At 42.9% G+C, this 18125-nt stretch overlaps 1 protein-coding gene across 1 annotated transcript; it reads left to right on the forward strand.

Annotated features, from left to right (window-relative positions):
* Positions 1–699: 699 nt before the first annotated feature.
* On the forward strand, positions 700–3570 carry LOC111903019 (probable protein phosphatase 2C 33). Its single transcript, XM_023898815.3, has 5 exons — positions 700–1762; positions 1842–2213; positions 2291–2411; positions 2512–2735; positions 2811–3570. The coding sequence occupies exons 1-5, from the start codon at positions 1514–1516 to the stop codon at positions 3291–3293; spliced, it is 1449 nt and encodes a 482-aa protein (XP_023754583.1). The 5' UTR covers positions 700–1513; the 3' UTR covers positions 3294–3570.
* Positions 3571–18125: the final 14555 nt, after the last annotated feature.

Raw genomic sequence — 18125 nt, forward strand, 5'->3', positions numbered from 1 at the left:
AATATTCTAAAATATCAATCCAACTTAAACCGTTGTTTCTCACGTGTTATAATCATCAAACATTCTGCAAATAAAATTTAATATGTATTTTCCGATATCCTTTTTTTTGTTTTGAAAAAATCAGATGTTTTCATCAAATTTTAATATTAAAAATCATCAAAAACACCATAAAAATACAAAAAAAAGTTATGAGATTGGGCGAAAAAGTGTTATATGTAAGAGTTTTTTTAAAACAAAAAATAAAAATTAAGAGTTTTACTGAAAAATATATACATCATAATATTAATGATAAACTTGCTAAAATAGTGGAATATATATATATATATATATATATATATATATATATATATATATATATATATATATATATATAATGGTTTTTTATGAATTTTTTTTTAGATTTAAACAGATTTTTTTTCTTTTTCAATACAAATGTGAAATGCCCCCCTATAATTTTTACATAAAGGATAAATATATGGATTTTGGGTTAGATAGATGAAGATGATAGATCCATCATCCAGTCCATCTAGCGGCCATGAGACACGGTCTACGTATTCACAAAGGATTCTCGTCTTTTTTTACATCTCTGATCTCTCACTCACTCATTGATGACAGTGCGTTTTTTCCGATCTTAATTCTCTCCTTCCTTCCCTCCCTCCCTCCCTCCCTGCGATTGCGATTCTATCTCACCCCCACCCCCACCCCCACCCCCATTTTTGGATCTTTCTTCAAATTTTATCCTTTTCCAAACATTTACTTCTTCATATATTCAATCATATCCCGGCCCTCTTTCCTTCCTTCTTTCTCTTTCTTTCTTTCTTTCTTTATACATTAAATTATATATATGTATGTAATCCACAATCCACATACATACATACTTTCCTCATTTGACCACTCATCTCATTAATTATAGATGCATACCTGTGTTGTATCTGCATACCAGTAATTTATATCTATCTATCTATTTCATTATATTACCTTCTCTCAATCCTTTGATCTGAGGTACACACTGCTTTCATTTCAATTCGACTTGTTTTCAATCACTTCCAATTGCTCCAAACCCAAAATTCCAACAAATCAGATTATCCCGTGAATTGTTGATTGAATACCTAAATTGATCGATTCCATTTCTTTCTGCATCTCTCATGGTTTTGGTTTTGGGAGAGAAAGGTGATTTGTTTTGATTTGATTTGATTTGTTTGCATGTTGGATCTGTTTCTCTCTTGGTAGATTGAATCGGTACACTCCTTTTCTCTCGATATATATCTTCCTTCTTCATCATACATCTGATTTGTTGTTGATATCAAATGAGTATCATCTTCGAAATCCAAAGAATCATCCGTATCTTAATGCACGGGAATCTGTAGATGAATTGTTGATTCAGAGGAACGACGCAAACACGAAGGGTTTCGTGTCTGTAAAAGGATCTGTAACGGATCCATCAACTGAAAATAGGGGGTTTGGTTGCACGGCTGTTCTGGAGTGCATATTGAGTATTATCAGGGCCCTAAGGATGGGGTCCTGCTTATCCGGAGAAAGCAGGAGCCCTCACCCAAGCTCTCCATCACCGACTTTCAGTATCAGAAAGAGGAAAAACGCTAAGAAAAAAACCTCCCGGAGCTCTTCTTTCAATTCCCAGAGGGAGGAGCACCTCCACCGGATTCCCGGAAGAATGTTCTTAAACGGATCTAGTCAGGCCGCATCACTCTTCACCCAACAAGGCAAAAAGGGTACCAATCAGGACGCCATGATTGTTTGGGAGGTTTGCCCCTATCTATCTCTGATTCTCTTCCATGATTCTTCTTTGATTATATGATTCTGATTGTTTTTTTCTTGTAAAGAATTTTGGATCAAGAACAGACACGGTGTTCTGTGGTGTTTTTGATGGGCATGGGCCTTTTGGTCATATGGTTGCAAAAAGAGTGAGGGACTCTCTTCCTTTAAAGCTGAGTGCACATTGGGAACTGAATATAAAGGGAAGTAATGATGTCCTACGAGAAGTCAACCTTAATCATGAAGTAGAAACTCCATTAACTGGTGATGATGATTCCAGGCTTCTCATGGATCTTGAAATCAATAAGAATCCTGAGAAATTACAGGCCTTGAAGGACACGTTTTTGAAGGCGTTTAAAGTCATGGATAGGGAACTCAGAATGTATGCAAATATCGATTGCTTCTGTAGTGGGACAACTGCAGTGACTTTGATTAAACAGGTATGATATGAAAAAGTTTATAGTTTTTTTGTTGGATTTGAAATTGATAGTGAATGATTTTTTGTTTGTTGTTGTAGGGTCATGATCTTGTAATTGGAAATGTTGGAGACTCAAGAGCGATATTGTGTACAAGAGATAATAAAAGTAATTCTCTTGTTGCTGTTCAGTTGACTGTGGATTTGAAACCAAATCTTCCAGGTTCCTTTCTCTTTTCTCTGTTTTTGATTCAGAATCAAATGCATTTGGAGTTGCTAATTTGATGAGAGCTTAAATCAAAATGATTGATTGATTGTTTCAGCTGAAGCAGAACGAATCCGTAGATGCAAAGGTCGTGTTTTCGCTCTTCAAGATGAACCGGAGGTGACTAGGGTTTGGCTACCCAATAACGATTCACCAGGTCTAGCCATGGCGCGTGCATTCGGCGACTTTTGCCTCAAGGATTTCGGCCTCATCTCCGTTCCCGATATCTTCTATCGCCGTTTAACACAAAACGATCAATTCGTCGTCTTAGCATCAGACGGGGTACAATTTACAGCTTCTTAATTTCTCACCATTTTCAATCAGTTTTTCATGTTCTTATTTGAAAACAAATGACAGATCTGGGATGTGCTTACGAATAAAGACGTTGTGGACATTGTAGCTTCTGCTGAATCACGTTCATGTGCGGCTAGGGCGGTGGTTGAGGCGGCGGTGCGGGCATGGAAGTACAGGTATCCGACTTCTAAAGTGGATGATTGTGCAGTCGTTTGCCTTTTTCTTTCCCCGCATTCGAACAATAATATCTCGACGGCTTCCGCCGCTGATCTGGTGGATAAAAAGGAGCCGATCTCTTTGAAATCGAAACCGAATGAGGCATTGGCGCCAGCGGCGGCGGAAGAAGGAGCCGATGCAGATGAGGAGTTGGCGGATGACGAGCTGGCGGGAACGCTAGACGAGGACCAGTCGACGATGGAGACGGAAGGTGGAATTGACTGGTCTGCCCTTGAAGGCGTGGCACGTGTCAACACATTGTTAACTTTGCCGCGGTTCGTGCCGGAAGAGGCCGGAAAACAGCCACCGGGAAACAAAAAGACCAATTGAAGACGACGGAGACGGACGGATTCTTGGAAATTTATTTTCGGATGCGTTTTGATTTTTTGTTCATTTTTGTGTTTTGTTTGATTAAAAAATTGAAAATTGAAAAGGGAAAAAAAGATTAAAGAACAAAAAGCCTCGACTATATTAGAGCGTTGGGGCAGAATCGTAATTTTGTAAAACCAGCTCTTCTTGGGTATATTTTGTTTTCTGTTTTTTATTTATTATTTTTTGTTATATTCAAACTGTGTCATTTGTTAATCAAAATAATATTGTTACATCAGAGGTTTTGTGCATTTCTGAATCAATCTAAATTCGTTTAATGTTTTCGTAATATCGATTTCGAAATTGGTGAGTGAATTATTTGTATCGGGTTTAATTCGTATATGTTCAATATCTTCCTGAGTAGGAGGTCAAATACCAAGTGAAATATGTTATTTTTATAAAGGCAATCAAATCACTGAAAAGGTTCTACTTAGAACGTTTATGAAGACAACAAAGTTGTTTGTTTGCTGATTAGTTAGGTGTTTAAGATTGCTTTTTAAATTGAAATATTAAATTATTTACTTTTTGAAAAAGCCAATAATAAGATGTTTGGAAAAAAAGCTTTTGAAATGAATTTTTGGAAATGATAAAATAGAGGTTTAAAGATGTCACAAAAACATGGTCATAATTTTTTTGAATGACAAAATATTTATTAAACCGTTAGCAAGAAGCTAGAGGAACAGAGAAACAAGAAACAGAACGAGATAAAACCAGATTACATGTGTGACAAAGAAAAAATACGTCAGGATTCTCGGTTCAAGAGAAAACCATTCCCTCTATTTTTAATCCATAAGAAAGCCAATGTTTTTATGTCTTCAAAGACCTTAGATAGAGATGAGTATAGTTTGTTGAATATCAAATTATTCCCTGCTCTTTATATTCCTTATAGGGCAAGGCAGTTAGAAAGATAGCATGCAAGACCTTTTGGTGGGATGCCACTTGAAAGTAATTGCATTTTCTTGAGAGAAAATCTTCAATTGATGTGGCATGAGTTACATTCACATCACACCATGTTTGTATTAAGGGCAAAATATCCTTTACCCATTGATGCGACCTTGGCTCCGACCACCTGCTCTAAGGATGCGCTCCTGCGTTGGAGGGGATCTGCGAGGTCACAACAAACAAGGCCGTCGGCCATTCTTTGGGAGGAGGTCCCGGGAAACGCTCCGACGGTCAAGTCAGTAAGGGATATCCGAGTGAGAGTGGTGAGAATTAGGCTAGAGGTCCTTTTATACTGAGGATCCTCGTTGGTCCATATGAGAGACAAGGATTGTAATTCCGACAGGATCTGTTATCTGGATTGGTTAAGCGTGTCCCTTGTTGTGTCGGGGCCAACGATTGGCTCAAGCGATAATGCTCCGAGCATACTCCTTGTCGCCTGGATCCGTTATGCTTGTCGTGTCACGGAGAGTCCCCTTGGCGGATTCGGACCTTTCGTACGGACTTCCCACCCTAAAGGGATGCCTGGGGGCTGGAGCCCTGCTGGAGCGACCATGCTGGGCCTAGCCAAGCTAGCTGAAGGGTCCTCCAGCTCGGGGGCTCTACTCTTGGCCCGCATTAGGGGGCACGTCATCAAGTCCCCTAGTCCAGTAGTCATAGCATTTGCTAGCTAGCAATGATGTTTTGGACTTAACTACCACTACATGCGTCAAAGCCTTGTTCGTCTGGTGCTTCGATTTCGGCGATGTGACCACTCATCCTCTCTGGCGGTTACCTCACTTGTGTCAGGGTTTTGAAAAGTCCTGCCTCTTATCTCCTTCCTTATATCTTGGAAAAACCCTTCCACCTTTCCTACTTTTTTTTTTCTGCACTTCATCTTCTTTCTCTTTTTCCGGTAGTTTTCTGCTATGGCGACTTCGACGGGTCTTATTCCAAATCATTCTGAGTTCGAGACCTTGCAAGAAACGTACGGTTTGTCTCCGACTGACAGAGTGAAGTTCCCGACTTCTGGTGTCGTGACCACTTCTCCTCCTTTTGGGAAGATCGACGTTTACCTGAAAATGTTTGACGCTGGTCTCCGCCTCCCTTTGACTGACTTTCAGAAGGAGCTCCTCCATCGCAATGGGTGTAGCATCCAAATGTTGACCCCCAACATGGTTCACAAAAAGGTGGCTTTCGAGATGATCTGTCAGGGCAATGGTATCATCTCGGACTTCTTCGTCTTCAAGTACTTTTTCCGATTTGGGGCCACAGGTGACAAATACACATTTTCCCCACAATTAAGCCACTGCTGACTTCTTGAAGACTCTTCAAGTGGATGCCGACGAATACTCAGAGGTGTTGCTTGCCAGAGTTGGCATACCTGTGGTAAAATGCCAGTTTTCTTCACCGTCTCCAACATTAGTGTTGTTATTTCCGTACTCCCTATCTCCTCCCCCCCATTTTTTTACAATAAGCGCATGTACGGCTATCATGGTTGCAGGTACTAAGTAATCTGTTTCTCTGGATGTTGTTCTCCGGAAACGGTACCAAGGGAAGTTGGAGCATCGTGTGGTGGATCTACATGAGACCCTTCCTCCAGCCGTCGTCTCAATCAGCCGCTGACTTTGGTGGCGTGGCCATTGGGGAGCTCTTCTACAACGGAAAATGGGCTAGCTCCGAACATCCCTTTGTTAACTGCTCTAGTCGCTCGACCTTCTGAGGACCCCTCAAGTGAAATGGTGGAAGATAGCAAAGAGGGAATCGTTTCGAGTGTTCGCCGTGCTAAGGCGAGGCGGAAAGCTGTCCAGGTTATGGGTGAGCCTTCCCCGGGGAATGGGTCTAGCCAGATCGGGAGGTGTGTCATGCAAAGGCGTGGATTCGCACGCTTGATTTCCTCGATCTCTTTCGATCCAGGCGGGGTAGTGGTGATACCCGATGATGACGCCCAACAGTCTGAGGGCTATCAAGGGGCGTAGAAGTAGCCCATTGTGCTGGTGACTACTTTGTCTGGGTTTCCTTCAAGACCATTTTGCCCTTTATCTAGCTTGGTCCAAGACCAAGGCCCAACCCAGCTACACTAAGAGGCCTAATACCTAATTGGTCACCTTAAAGCCCAATTATGGCCTAATTTTCCAAATTGGGCCCAAGTCCTTTTTTTGGGCCGTCAACCACGTGAACCCTGTTGGATTAGGTGTTTAAGCCCATAACTTTAATTAGTATGTACTTGAACCGATAGTAGCATGGTCCTTTTGGGTTGCCTTCACCATAGCAATTTGATAGGATGAATTTTGGAGAAAGAGGTTAATTAATGATTTATTAATATATTATAAGAATAATATATTAATTGAGAAATCATATTATTTAATTAGTATTGATCATAAATTAATTTGGAATTAATTTAGTGATCAAAAGAGACTGATTAAAAGAACGGGGATTGATTATGTAAATCAGTAATAATTGAAGTTTGGGCTAATAGACCCTATTGATAAAAGGTGGACGAAAATTTATGGGAAACCCATAGAGTTTTCGGCCAAGGCCTATCATGTGGGGGTATGTGGATTGCTTAGGGCCTAAACAAGGAAATTAGGGTTTCCAGTTGAAAAATCCTACCAGCCTTAACTATAAAAGGAACCCCAAGGCTCCTAAATTTGGCCACTTGATTCCCTAGAAGAAACCCTGGCCGATTTCTATAGCCTCCTCCTCTCTCTTGTTCATCCATTGCTAAGTAGTGTTTGTGACTCCATTAGAAGTGCAACACCTGAGGCACGAAGCTCTTGAAGGTCAAGATCAAGCAATCAATAAGAAAGGTATTCTTCTAAACCCTAACATGATTAGATTTCTGTTTTCATGTATGCTAGATTAGGGTTCTTGCTTTGGAAAATTAATTTGCATGTATAACTTGAGAAAAAACTGGATCCAAAGCATTAGGGTTGCATGTACACCATAGGAATGTTGTAGTGCTCAAAACCCATCAGTGGTATTAAAGCTTAGGGTGTTTTCTGTTATATATGATGCTATTGTGTTTTGCCAAAGCTAAAACAAAATCGATTTTTGTTCACTGTCTGATGAACTCGACGAGTCCATGTGTAACGCTCCGTTCCTAAGAGTACCTAATTGTGAGTCCCCGGGATTTAAGAGAAGTGGTATTTTGATCTTCTTGTGGGAAAAATGGAATAATAAGGGCCAAGTATGAAGTTTGGGAACTCGCCGAGTACGCCCAGTGTAAGCTGGGATTACGCCCAGCGTAATTGGGTAAGTGACGCGGGTGCAAGGTTGAGTACGCCCATCGTACTCTCAGAGTTCTAAAACCCTAAATTTAGGGTCAGCCACTATATAAAGAACATGTTGGTGCATACCCTAGCCTCCATAAGCTCTCCCTTAACCTCAGAAACCCTAGAAACCCGCATTCCCTCCATTGTTGGGTGTGTTTGGCCTTGGAAAGCTCATTTTGGCAAAAGAAAAGCTAGAAGAAGAAAGGAGAAGTTGTCAAAGAAGGAAAGGAGCGATTGGAGCTTGTAGATCTGAAGAGATATCATCCTTTGGAGCTTATTTGAGGTATAAAGCTTCTTGCTTGCCATTTATTTTGCATAGATCTAAAGTGTTGTGAAGTTTTAGCATCTTTCTTGTCCCAAAGTTCTCATCTTGATTCATGCTTTGTGTTGGCCGAGATTATCTGTCCTTTCAGACCTTTAGAGAGGTCTTGAGTGAGAAAAATGAGGTCCCAAGGGCTGTAGTTGTTCCATGTGTGAGATATATAGGTCTTAATGGATTAAGACCTTAGATTAAGAGCTTTTGGACGTCCCAAGTGATAAAGGTTGAGACTTTATGAATCTTAGGCATGTTTGGCCTAGGGATCTGAAGTTTGGGCTTAGGAGCTTAAGCCATTAAGAAGTTATAAGGACTTAATGAGTAGCGAAGTTACGCCCCGCGTAACATATGAGTACGCCCCGCGTAGCGAGTCAGAGCCCCGATCCCCTATTGCGAATCAACGTGTATGCCCAACGTACCAAGGAGGGTACGCGCAACGTACTCCCTTTGTTGGGTTTTCATTTTGGGCCTTAGGGTTTGGGCTGTTATTTGGGCTGCTGGATTTTGGGCCGTGATTGGATATTATGGTTAGAGTATTTTGGGCCCATTGGTTGTTAAGGATCATGAGTTTAGGCCCATTTGGTGAGGTGGGCCCAATTTAATAAATTGGGCCAATAATGGGATTTGTTTTGGACTTCTGGACTTTGGGCCATTGGTGGGTTTGGGAGCTTACCTAGTGTTGGGTCGGATTGAGTTAGGGGTAAAATGGTCAATTTACCCTTAGAAGAGTATTGTGCTTGGCCTAATGTTTATTTGTGCTATGTTGGCTAGTTCGGGATTTGCGGTGAGTTGGTGATTCGAGAATCTGCTCTTCAGTTCAGAGTTTCGGCAGTGCGAGGTGAGTTATCCTCACTATATCGACAGGGTCTAAGGCACCAAGGTCGGCCCTTTATCGGATTGAGATCCAGGTATTTGTTGTTATGTTGTTGCTTTGATATGTTTGCATCCTGGTAGCTAGGATGGTATATGTTAGAGACCTGGTTAAGGTCGGTTCCCTGATATGTAGGGTGATGCTATGCTAGTGACCAGTTAGGTCGGTATCCTGGTTAGGATGATGATATGTTATGTGATCTATTTGATCGGCTTGTTGACTGTGAATTCTTATATGATTGTATGTTTATATGCACATGGTTGTTTGGACTGGAGTTGGGTTGAGGCGGGTCCTGCTTTGTGATGTAGGCCAAGATACCCAGGGCGGACCGGTTGACCCGAAGGCCCAGCGAGCAGTCCGGATAGGCTGTAGGCCCCAAGAGGGCGGACTAGACGTGCCGAGGCTCGGAGAGTGGACCAGGCCGACTGAAGGCCCGGTGCGGGCGGACCAGTCATACTGTAGACTCAGAGAGTGGACCAGGTAGGTTGTAGGCCCGATGCGGGCGGACCAATCACACTGTAGACTCGATGCATATGGCTTGACTCGGAGGGTGGACCAGGTGGACTGTTGGCCGGTGCGGCAGACCAGTCTCACAGTAGACCCGAAGTGCATGGTTGTTCTGTGTTCTGTTATGTTATGTATGCTATGTATGATATGGGCCGGAAGACACTATGTTATGGGCCGGAAGGCATTATGATTTGGACCGGAAGGTCGTAGCCTGGAAGGGCGTATGTGTGGTTGGTATTTTGGGGATATCTCACTAAGCTTTCGTGTAACATCTGGGATTTCAGGAATATTAATTATTCTTTTTATTTTGAGTTCTGTGGAAGAACTCGGCGAGTTGGTGCGTAGACTCGCCGAGTTGAGACGCGATTTCTCACCCGGATTGATGACCGGACTCGGCGAGTCGCCTTGGTAGACTCGGCGAGCCTGCACTGTTTAATGAAACCCTAATTTCTCGGGTTTGAGGCATATTTAAAGGGCCTTATGGCCGTCATTTGCGCTCATCAGTCCCCAGAGTGAAACCCTAGAGCATTTGAGCGATTCAAGTGAGGGAAGGAGCCATTATTGATCTTGGAGCTATTGCCTAGCAAGGAAAGAGGAGATCTAGCCAAGAGGAAGCAAGAGAGGGGTGGATTCTTGAAGAACTGAGGTCCAGGACATCATAACTGAGGTACCATTATGAATCATTCTCTGTTATTGTGATGTTCATGTAGATTTAGGGCTTCTAAACCCATTTGTGGCTAGATCTAGTGTCCTCATGGTCCCTTAGCGAGTTAAGGTCCTGGATCTGGACCCATAGAGGTCCAGAGCACCTCTTTACCAAAGCTTTATATGCATCCATGGAGGTTTTGGCTTGGGATCAATGTATTTGAGGCTAAAACACCATTCATGAGCTATTCGGTGCTTAATAAGCACCAAGACTTGAACTTTACGTGGTCAATAAGCTTAAGGAGATTGGATCTATGAGTTAGTGAAGCGGATCTGACCTCAGAAGGTCGTTTGGGGTTGTGCATGGAATGCACTCGCCGAGTCCATTCCCAGACTCGGCGAGTTGGTGCGGGTTGTTCAGTGATTACGAACCAGGGGTTGAGTAACCGAGTCGGGTGAGTGACTCGGTGAGTCGGAAGAGATTCAGAGGGATCGGGTTCCCGTAGGGACTCGGCGAGTCCACACCATACTCGGCGAGTTGGGTCAACCGTTGACCGTTGACCAGAGTTGACCAGTGTTGACTTGATATGGGTAGTCAACCTTAGTTGAGAAAGTGTTAATTAGAGATCTATGGTGTTATAGGGGGATTATAGCTTGGAGGATCGAGCGCGAGTGATTTCCGGGATTTGCGAGTTATCGAGATACGCGAGGTGAGCCTTCTCACTCTACGTTACCTTGAGTGGTAGTATTGTGTGACCGGAAGGTCGTATGTGCTTACATTGAGTATTATGTTATCCTATTGTATGTGACATGCTATGCATGATGTCTTTGTGATTTATGCTATGCGGAGTTATAGACCGGACCGGAGGGTCCAACGATACAGACCGGACCGGTGGGTCCAACGATTCAGACCGGGCCAGAGGGCCCAACGAGCTATGACCGGACCAGAGGGTCCAACGAGCTACGGGACTGGAGGGTCCCGCTGAGACACACCGACCGGAGGGTCGTACAGTAGCCTCGAGTGGCGTATGTGTTGTATGCGGTAGTTTGGGGAACTCACTAAGCTTCGTGCTTACAGTGTTTGTGTTGTGTGTTTCAGGTTATTACAGTATCACGGGACGGCGCCGACTCGATTGTACACGCCAGAGAAAGAGTCATGTTTTGAGGATCTTGGTTTATCATGCAAGTGGAAATGGAGTTATGTTTTGTAATTCGATTATGAATGAGACTTTAAATAAAGTGTTTTTAAGAATTAAACGATTATTTTAAATGAAAAATTGTTTTGAAATTTTCGGCGTTACAAGTTGGTATCAGAGCCTTGGTTTGAGGGATTCGGATGCGCCTTCGGGTAAATCTGGATTCAAACTGAGGAAGTAAGAAAAGTTTTCAAAGAAATAATTTTCTAAAGCGAATAAGAGTTCAAAGAGAAAGCGAGAAAGAGTAGTGTGTACAATCAGCCAGAGCCCGAACGGTGATTTCCCAAAATACCCTTACTTTTGTGACATGAGATATTTATGATGCAATTTATGAGATATTATTGTATGCTAGAGACAGGCTAGGTATTTCATATCTTAGGACTAGAGTGGCCTGATTTGTGATGCCTTAGCCTAGGGATTGCTGTTATATGCGATGTGCTTTTGAGTATGTGATGAGTGAGAATATTTAGTTGGAATCCTTTAGGGGATTTGAGTAGAGGAGTAATCTAGGGGAGATGCCTAGATAAGTACCGTGGTACTTAGAGAAAGAATAGTTAGAACCCGCGAGGGGAAGAGTTGCAGAGTTCGGTGGTACTTTCGAGGATGAGCAGAGCAAGCGGAGTTATCACCCAGAGTGAGTCATATATATTATTCGATGCTCGAATGCTGCTTGCTTCGTGCTTTATGGAACTCTCGATGATGGGAGTCAGCTACCAAGCGAATATGACGATATTCAGGAGGTAGATGGCTGGCATCATTAGGAGCTCTTCAGCAGCTGATGGCAGAGAAGTGTTGGAATCTAGGAAGAGCCTAGAGAATAACCTTAGCCAGATGAGTGCGCTGGCAGAGTAAAGAATTTCGCTGGGGAGCGAGCGCGCGATGGGATTGGTGAACGAGAAGGTCGAACAGCTACTTAGGAGCTCCGGGATAGTCCGTGTGGAAAGTATGGGTAAATGTGGCAGGTAGTATGGGCCCGTACTACTGAAAGCAGAGGACCCATACTTGATACAGGGAGTATTCTAAAGGTTCTAAGGAGCGGATTGAGAAGTGATGTTATGGTTCGAGTACCAGACATCGGAGCAGGTTGAGGAGTGATGTTATGGTTTGAGTACCACACATCGGAGCGGATTGAGGAGTGATGTTATGGTTCGAGTACCATACATCGGAGCGGATTGAGAAGTGATGTTATGGTTCGAGTACCATACATCAGAGCGGATGAAGGAATGATGTTATGGTTCGAGTACCATACATCGGAACAGATGGAGGAGTGATGTTATGGTTCGAGTACCATACACCGGAGCATATTGAGAAGAGATGTCATGGGATGAGTACCATGGTTCGTAGTGAATGATGCTTGTGGTTCTCCGGTTATCCGGTCACGATTGATGAGGTAGAGATTGGACACTATGGGTTTTAGGCACGTGGGCCATGATTGAGTTCGAAGAGGCATCCCTTGAGAGGGAGGTCGAGAGCCTATCAGAGTATTTTTGGTAAGGATTTAGAGGGAGGGGAGAATTTCGGTCTGAGTTGAGCAATCAATCGATAGAGGATATGTCACCTTCTATGACCTGAGTGGTGCTGTTTATGTTCGTGTGCGGAACATGAGAGGCCTGATGTTTAAGTTTCGGGTTTGGGGGTAAAACCCTGCAGGTTGTCATTGATGATGATTTTTCATCAGAGTATCAGGTAGCATGTGTGCTGCGAGACAGTGATTTACCATGAGCAGATAGTCAGATGGGACTGAGATAGTCGAGGACCACGTTACACCTATTTTAGTATAGTAGGGAGTATTGTAGAGGTATTAGTGGGGGAGTCCAATCGAGTTAATCAGCGCAGTGGTTTTCCTATTTATGTTGGGTATTGAATATGGGAGTGGGTCCCTGTTCTCGGGATGATCCATGTGTTGGAACGTCGGTTGATGAGTCGAGGTGGGGGAATATGATGATTTCGTGGTCCAGTTTATGAGTCAGTGATGTTATTGGACAGTTGAGTTGCTTGGTATTGGATTGGTACGAGACTTGGAACGACTAGAGGCAGTCGTGACGAGAAGTTCTTGAGGATTTCACCTGAGGTTCAGAGTTATGAGATCGATTGATTTCCTTAAAGGGGATTATCGGGCGTTGCGTAGCACTTTCCAGGGGCAGGTGCGTTGTTGCTGGTGAAAATAGTTCGTGAGGTTGTTGATGTGTCAGATAGTGATGGTTCGAACCGTAAGTGTGGGAGAACCGGGTGGTTTATTGAGAGACCCGGAGATTTGTGCAAGAGCGGTTAGGGGTTGGATACAGAAACCTGCGGCTTGAATTCATGAGATCAGGGTCATTGGTGATCAAGGAAAGGTGCAGGGAGAGATAATGCATGTGGTATATGTCTGAGAGAAGGATGGGTGTCTTCACGGCGGGTGGTCAATGGTCAGGAATCTGGTGGTGGTCAGAGTCGTCTCAAGTGGAAGGCTCGTAATGATGGTATGGGCAGTTGAGAACTTCTGGGTTGAAATATGGGTAGAAGATTCTCGAGTAGCCAACTCCCGGGCTGGGATGTGTATTCTTGCTTGGATTTTGAGCAGTAGTGGAAAGGGTTTCGGAAGATCATCAGTGTGTTCTGAAGGGTTAGCGCCTTCCTTGTATTCCAATTGAGTGTTTGAATGCACTGAAGTTGCGCATCGAGTGATATAGGAAATTGTTATGGGATTCAGAGGAAATGTATTGTTGTATGTGTATGGTGTTGGGAGTAAGGGAATTAGTGGTAGAGACAGGACATTGTGATGCTCTGTTAGGGTGTTCTGTGGTTTCCGCGTATAGCGTCCCGATTTCAGAGTTATTTAGAGTCTTGGGCTTAAGATGACCAGTGATGTATCATGTATCCACGGTTTCAGTGGGAGCCCTTCGTGTATTGTCATCAAGAGGGATTATTTAAGGAAGTGGATCTCTGCAGAGGGAGGTTCTGTGTTATGGCGGTTGCCACCAGAGTCCGTAATGCATATCGGGGCAAGTGTGTGTGTAGCTATCTATGATAGTCTTCGGTGCATGAGTTAGTGAACATAGTGTGGCGTTGTAATGAGAATGAGAGTATAAGGTGAAGCTACGGGGAGCCGTAGTATTCACCAGTCAGAGGGTGTTGTGATGCTACGGGGAGCCGTAGTACTCACAAGTCAGAGAGAGAGAGAGAGAGAGAGAGTCGTGATGCTACGGGGAGCCGTAGTATTTGCCAGTCAGAGGGTTTTGTGATGCTACGGGGAGCCGTAGTACTCACAAGTCAGAGGGAGGGAGTCGTGGTACCACGGGGAGCCGTAGTACTCACTAGTTAGTTGGCGTTGTGATACTACGGGGAGCCATAGTACTTACTAGTCAGAGGCTGTCGTAATGTTGTGGGAAGCCATAGTACCCACTAGATGGCAAGAGAGTGTGATGATGGAGTGTTCTCTGGTAAGTGCATGATGCAGAGCAGTTTTAGGCTTGAGTAGCCTTAGTGTTGAGTTTTTGGAGCCTGGTGGTTAAAACCGAGGCGAAACTGGGGTCTCCGTCTCTGTCGGGAGGGTCAGCGAGGCGCGCGGGAGTTGACTAGAGTTGACTAGTGTTGACTTGATATGGGTAGTCAACCTTAGTTGAGAAAGTGTTAATTAGAGATCTATGGTGTTATAGGGGGATTATAGCTCGGAGGATCGAGCGCGAGTGATTTCCGGGATTTGCGAGTTATCGAGATACGCGAGGTGAGTCTTCTCACTCTACGTTACCTTGAGTGGTAGTATTGTGTGACCGGAAGGTCGTATGTGCTTACATTGAGTATTATGTTATCCTATTGTATGTGACATGCTATGCATGATGTCTTTGTGATTTATGCTATGCGGAGTTATAGACCGGACCGGAGGGTCCAACGATACAGACCGGACTGGTGGGTCTAACGATTCAGACCGGGCCAGAGGGCCCAACGAGCTATGACCGGACCAAAGGGTCCAACGAGCTACGGGACTGGAAGGTCCCGCTGAGACACACCGACCGGAGGGTCATACAGTAGCCTCGAGTGGCGTATGTGTTGTATGCGGTAGTTTGGGGAACTCACTAAGCTTCGTGCTTACAGTGTTTGTGTTGTGTGTTTCAGGTTATTACAGTGTCACGGGACGGCACCGGCTCGATTGTACACACCAGAGAAAGAGTCATGTTTTGAGGATCCTGGTTTATCATGCAAATGGAAATGGAGTTATGTTTTGTAATTCGATTATGAATGAGACTTTAAATAAAGTGTTTTTAAGAATTAAACGATTATTTTAAATGAAAAATTGTTTTGAAATTTTCGGCGTTACATTTCGGGCTTACAGTTGTGGTTTACTGTTTTTCAGGTTCTTCAGGAGACCGTGGCAAGGCGAAGGCGTGATCGTACCGCTCCTCATGTTTATGTTGTGATGTGATTCTGGGAATACTTTAAATGAATTGTATTGAAAACCTTTTTGTAATAATTTAATGAAATCGGATTGTTTTTGAAAATTTTAAATTGGTTGAAATTTTTCGGTCGTTCCACCATGTCTTGACTCGATGAGTTGGTTTGTCAGTTGGCAGAAGTTTCGGATTTCAAGCCTAATTTAGATAAGCATCATTACCTTAAATTGTTTTAACTGATTAAAAATGATTATTCTGTTATGGTAATGGATATCCTCATCTAACTGAAAGATAATGGTCAAATTTTAAGATAATGTTCAAATTATATGATTAGTTTAATTATTTAAAATTTGATCTAGAAGTTTTGAAAATTTTCAAATTTTGCCCTCAAGTTTTGGAATATAAAAATTGATCAACAAGAAAGGTATTCTTCTAAACCCTAAAATGATTAGATTTCGGTTTTTATGTATGCTAGATTAGGTTTCTTGCTTTGGAAAATTAATTTGCATGTATAACTTGAGAAAAACCGAGATCCAAAGCATTAGGGTTGCATGTACACCATATGAATGTTGTAGTGCTCAAAACCCATCAAACCCAACATGAAACACCAGCCCAAATAAAATTTGATGGCCCAATAAAGCTCTAAACACCTAAGTCCAAATATAGCCCAAGACCGAGAGCCCAAAAATTATGAAGCCCAATCTGTTGAGTACGTGGGGCGTACTCAGCTCATACGCTAAGCGTACTCGCTTTAGGACTTGTACACACATCGTACCTGCTTGTACGCCCAACGTACTCCACCAACTTGGCCAACTTCCATTATTCAGCTCTTAATCGATTAAGACTTCATCCAACACTCATATATGACTTCCTTAAGGTGGTTTATCACGTAAAGTTGCCAACTTTACGTGCATGCATGACTTAATGAGGCTCTTAGAGCTCAAAAGAGCTTAACAAATTACTTAATACATGCATGGGTCTAACATCCGAACTCTTGAAAATAAATTGTTGAGAATAACCCTATTTCTAAGTCAACTTGACGAGTTGGAGGGACCAACTCGATGTGCTAAAGATTGAAGAATCGTGGGAATTAAATGAACCAACTCGACAAGTTGAGGAGCCTCAACTCGGTGAGTTGGCAGCTGGGAAGGAAACCCTAATTTTTAGGGTCTTGCGCCTTATTTAAAGGCCTTAAGTCCTTTCCTGGCCTCCTTATCAGCTTCCACTGTTATCAAAACCCTAAAACAATTTGTAGCATCCATTGTCAAGTTTTTGAGCCTTGGAAGGAAGTTTGGTGTTCATTTTGTGCATTATGAAGGAATTAGAAGATCTTGATGTTTCTTGCTTGGAGAAGGAAGTCTTGGATCCATAATCACTCCATTTTGTTACAGTCACTTTAAGGTATCAAGTTCATACCTTGATTTGTAGATGATTAGAGTTTCTCATTTTGGGTTTTGTTGTGTTTTGGCCTCTTTTTGGGATGATGATGGAAAAAATTCATTTAAGGGGTTTCTCTTTCATATTTGTGTTGGTTATGGTACCCTTGAGCTTAAAGGTGCAAACTTTATGAGGATTTTGGTGTTATGCATGCATTCAGTCAATTATTAAGTCCATTCTAAGCTTAAGAGCTTCATTTAGACATGCATGAACATAAAGTTGGCAACTTTACGTGGTTTTTCCAGCTCAAGGAAGTCAGGTCTATGTTTCGGAGTCATGTCCTTATGGATTAAGTGCTTAATGTATTAAGATGTGGGTTTTTGGCGAACTCGGCGAGTTTATGGAGAAACTCGACGAGTTGGCTCGGTTTTCCTTGACATTTTCAAATTTATAGAGGAAGTCGGTGAGTTTTTTGGTCAACTCCGTGAGCTGACTTGGTTTTTCCCAATTTGTGCAGTTGATGGTGGAACTCGGCAAGTTGATGGACAACTCGACGAGTTGGGTCAACTCAGGCTGTTGACCTTGACTTTTAACCGTGTCTTTGACCAAGTTGTTCTAAGTGGGTACTTGAGGTAATCAAAATAGTAATTTGGAAAATTATGGGCTTAGGATAAGGCCCATATGGGGGTTGGGTCTAATTTGGAAAATTGGGCCATTAATAGGCCTTTATGGATCTTTTGGGTTTTAGGCCTCGGTTTTGGTCCATGTTGGGTCAGGGGTAAAATGGTCATTTTATCCCAAGTAAGGATTATGGATTATATCATGGAACCTAATTGCTAATTGTGTGTGTTGTTAGTATTGATAGCTCGGGAAGCTGGCAACTAGGGATTTCTTTCGAGGAGCTTCATTCGAGGTGAGTTTTCCTCACTGTACTTTTGGGTCGAAGGCACCAAGGCCGACCCATTGGATTAGATATCCTGTTATGTGATAGTATGATATTGTTCAGTAATGATCTGTTAGATCAATATACTGGTTTATAGGATGATGCTATGAGTAGTGATCTGTAGATCTGCATGTGTGCCTGTAGACCGTTTATATGTTTATCTGTTATATGCCGGCATGTTGTGTTAGGTTGAGGTTGTACTACTCCGTGAAGTAGCCAACAAACCTAGGAGCATTCCAGATATGAACTGAGGACCGGGCAGTATGCTAGACTCGTATTGAGGGCTTGAGAGTATTCCATCCCGAGGATGATTGGACCCGTTGTCTATTGGCATTCCAACCCGATGGTTGATTGGGCCTGGGGTATTCCAACCCG

The sequence above is a fragment of the Lactuca sativa genome, chromosome 9 (assembly GCF_002870075.4).
Source record: "Lactuca sativa cultivar Salinas chromosome 9, Lsat_Salinas_v11, whole genome shotgun sequence".
In the NCBI taxonomy this organism is placed as follows: domain Eukaryota; kingdom Viridiplantae; phylum Streptophyta; class Magnoliopsida; order Asterales; family Asteraceae; genus Lactuca; species Lactuca sativa.

Bases quoted from the DNA above. Each gene is read 5' to 3' on its own strand.
- LOC111903019 (XM_023898815.3), top strand. From the start codon at position 1,514: ATGGGGTCCTGCTTATCCGGAGAAAGCAGGAGCCCTCACCCAAGCTCT. The intron at 1,763-1,841 runs GTTTGCCCCTAT...TTTCTTGTAAAG, and splicing joins ACGCCATGATTGTTTGGGAG to AATTTTGGATCAAGAACAGA. The intron at 2,412-2,511 runs GTTCCTTTCTCT...TGATTGTTTCAG, and splicing joins TTTGAAACCAAATCTTCCAG to CTGAAGCAGAACGAATCCGT.